Here is a 2,610-nt window from a genome sequence, read left to right as displayed (position 1 = left end):
TTCATTTTTTCTTCATGTGTTGACAGGTGAAATACCCAAAGAGATAAACAATCTCGTTGAGCTGGAGAAACTTGATGTTGGGGATAATAGTTTTAGTGGTCGACTTAATATGGAGATCTTCAACATATCAGGGCTGAGAATAATTGATCTTTCACTCAACAATCTATTAGGAAGCCTCCCACCAAACATGTGTTCTATCTTAACCAACATTGAAGAGCTTTATCTGGGCAACATATCTCCAATTGTTCAAAACTTACAATTCTTGATCTTTCAGGCAACAAACTCACTGGCTTTATTCCCAATTCTCTTGGATATTTGAATCATCTACAGTTACTAATCTAGGGGGAAACAATTTAACCAGCGACTCATCATTAAGCTTCCTGACTTCCTTAACCAATAGCAGAAATTTAACAGTTCTTTATCTAGATTCCAACCCTCTAAATGGCATGCAATTTGACTCATCTTCCAGCCTCCACGGGGAGCCTTTCCACCTCTCTTAGAAAATTTTACGCCAGCAATTGCAAAATCAAAGGGCGAATTCCAAATGAAGTTTGGAACTTAAGCAGCTTCTTAGATCTTCATCTTTCGGGAAATAACTTGGTCGGAGCGATTCCTACGTCAATTGGAAACTTGAAAGGCTTTCAGCGGTTCAACTTGAGTAACAACAAACTTACAGGATTTATTGGTGATCACATATGTAAATTGCAGCATTTGGGTGATATTTACTTAGGTCAAAATCAACTTTCAGGATCTCTTCCTAATTGTTTAGGGAATATTACTTCCTTTAGGGAGATACATCTGGGTTCCAATAAATTGAGTTCCAATATACCACCAAGCTTAGGGAACCTGCACGATCTAGTGGTTCTTGACTTATCCTCAAACAACATGGTAGGTTCTTTACCTCCAGAAATTGGAAATCTAAAGGCTGTAACAAAGATGGATCTATCGATGAATCAATTTTCAAATAGAATTCCAAGAGAAATTGGAGGATTGCAAAATCTGGCACACCTTTCTTTGAGACACAACAAGTTGCAAGGTGCTATACCTGACTCAGTGAGCAACATAGTAGGTTTGGAATTTCTAGACGTTTCTCACAATAATATATCGGGAATCATTCCCATGTCTTTGGAGAAACTTCAATACCTCAAGTATTTCAACGTTTCAGACAACCAATTGTACGGTGAAATACCCTCGGGTGGGCCTTTCAAGAACCTCTCGAGTCAGTTTTTCATCTCCAATGAAGCATTGTGTGGTTCTTCAAGATTTAGTGTCCCGCCATGCCCCACTTCATCAAAGCACAGATCAAATAGGAAAAAATTGCTAGTTCTTTTTCTTTTACTTGCAATTGCAGTTGTTTTTGTTCCTACAACCTTTGTGCTCCTATGTATAAGGTATATAAGAAGTAAGAGAGCTCCTCCACAAGCTGAGTCATTGTGTACCATAACAAGAGAAAGAATTTCATACTATGAATTGATCCAAGCAACTGATGCGCTTAGCGAGAGTAATCTGATTGGTGCTGTAAGTTTCGGCTCTGTTTACAAAGGTGTTCTCAGAAGTGGAACTGTCATTGCAGTTAAAGTGTTCAATCTGCAACTAGATGCGGCATTCAAGAGCTTTGATACGGAATGTGAAGTTCAGCGCAGCCTTCGCCATAGGAATCTCGTAAAAGTCATTATTAGTTGTTCGAATCATGATTTTAAGGCTTTAGTTCTCAAGTATATGCATAATGGAAGTCTTGCGAAGTATTTGTTTTCTCATAACTACTTCCTAGACATCAGACAGAGGCTAAGCATAATGATAGATGTGGCATGTGCTTTGGAATATCTACACTATGGGTGCTCGTCGCCTGTGATCTACTGTGATCTGAAGCCTAGTAATGTCTTGCTGGACCAGGATATGGTTGCCCACCTAAGCGACTTTGGCATTTCAAAACTGCTTGGTGAAGATGAGAGTGATTTATACAATAAAACCTTAGCAACATTGGGTTATATCGCGCCAGGTACGTCTCTTCATTTTTCTTTGAACATTTCTTTTGCCTTTCTTTTTTCCACCTAGTTATCAAGTTACATCATTAAATTAATTCTTTGATTGTAGAGTATGGACAAGATGGATTGGTGTCTACTAAATGTGATATCTATAGTTATGGGATCATGTTGCTGGAAACTTTTACCAGGAGAAAGCCTACCGAGTTTGAGGGAGATATTAGCTTGAAGCACTGGGTGAGTTATTCACTTCCCGATGCAGTAATAGATGCTGCAGATGCCAACTTGGTTCCACGTACAGATAATCACTTATTGAAGAAGTTGGATTGTGTGGCATCAATCATGAATGTCGCAATAGATTTCTGTGCTGAATCTCCAGCAAGACAAATATGAAAGATGTTGTAGGGATACTGCAAAAGATCAGAATTCAACTTCTCGCATGTTTGCCAAATAATTGTATTGAAGAGAAGATTGAATTTTTTTTTTCTTCTTTGTTCTTATGAACTAGCTTGATGATGTCCCCCAGTGCATTCCGGTGTTTATATTCTGCCGCTTTATAACGTGTCAACCCAAGAAATCCATAGTTTCTCTCTGCGTACACTTAAAGCCCAAAACAACTTACAGATTG

The 2,610-nt window shown here is 38.6% G+C and overlaps 1 protein-coding gene across 1 annotated transcript; it reads left to right on the top strand.

Moving 5' to 3' along the window:
• Nucleotides 1-441: 441 nt before the first annotated feature.
• On the top strand, nt 442-2,375 carry LOC124891550 (receptor kinase-like protein Xa21). The gene is made up of 2 exons (XM_047403276.1): nt 442-1,999; nt 2,095-2,375. Exons 1-2 carry the CDS (start codon nt 442-444, stop codon nt 2,373-2,375), a joined length of 1,839 nt encoding a protein of 612 aa, XP_047259232.1.
• The last annotated feature ends 235 nt before the right edge of the window (nt 2,376-2,610 follow it).

The sequence above is a fragment of the Capsicum annuum genome, unplaced genomic scaffold (assembly GCF_002878395.1).
Source record: "Capsicum annuum cultivar UCD-10X-F1 unplaced genomic scaffold, UCD10Xv1.1 ctg3708, whole genome shotgun sequence".
In the NCBI taxonomy this organism is placed as follows: domain Eukaryota; kingdom Viridiplantae; phylum Streptophyta; class Magnoliopsida; order Solanales; family Solanaceae; genus Capsicum; species Capsicum annuum.
This window is presented reverse-complemented; position numbering and strand designations above follow the sequence as displayed.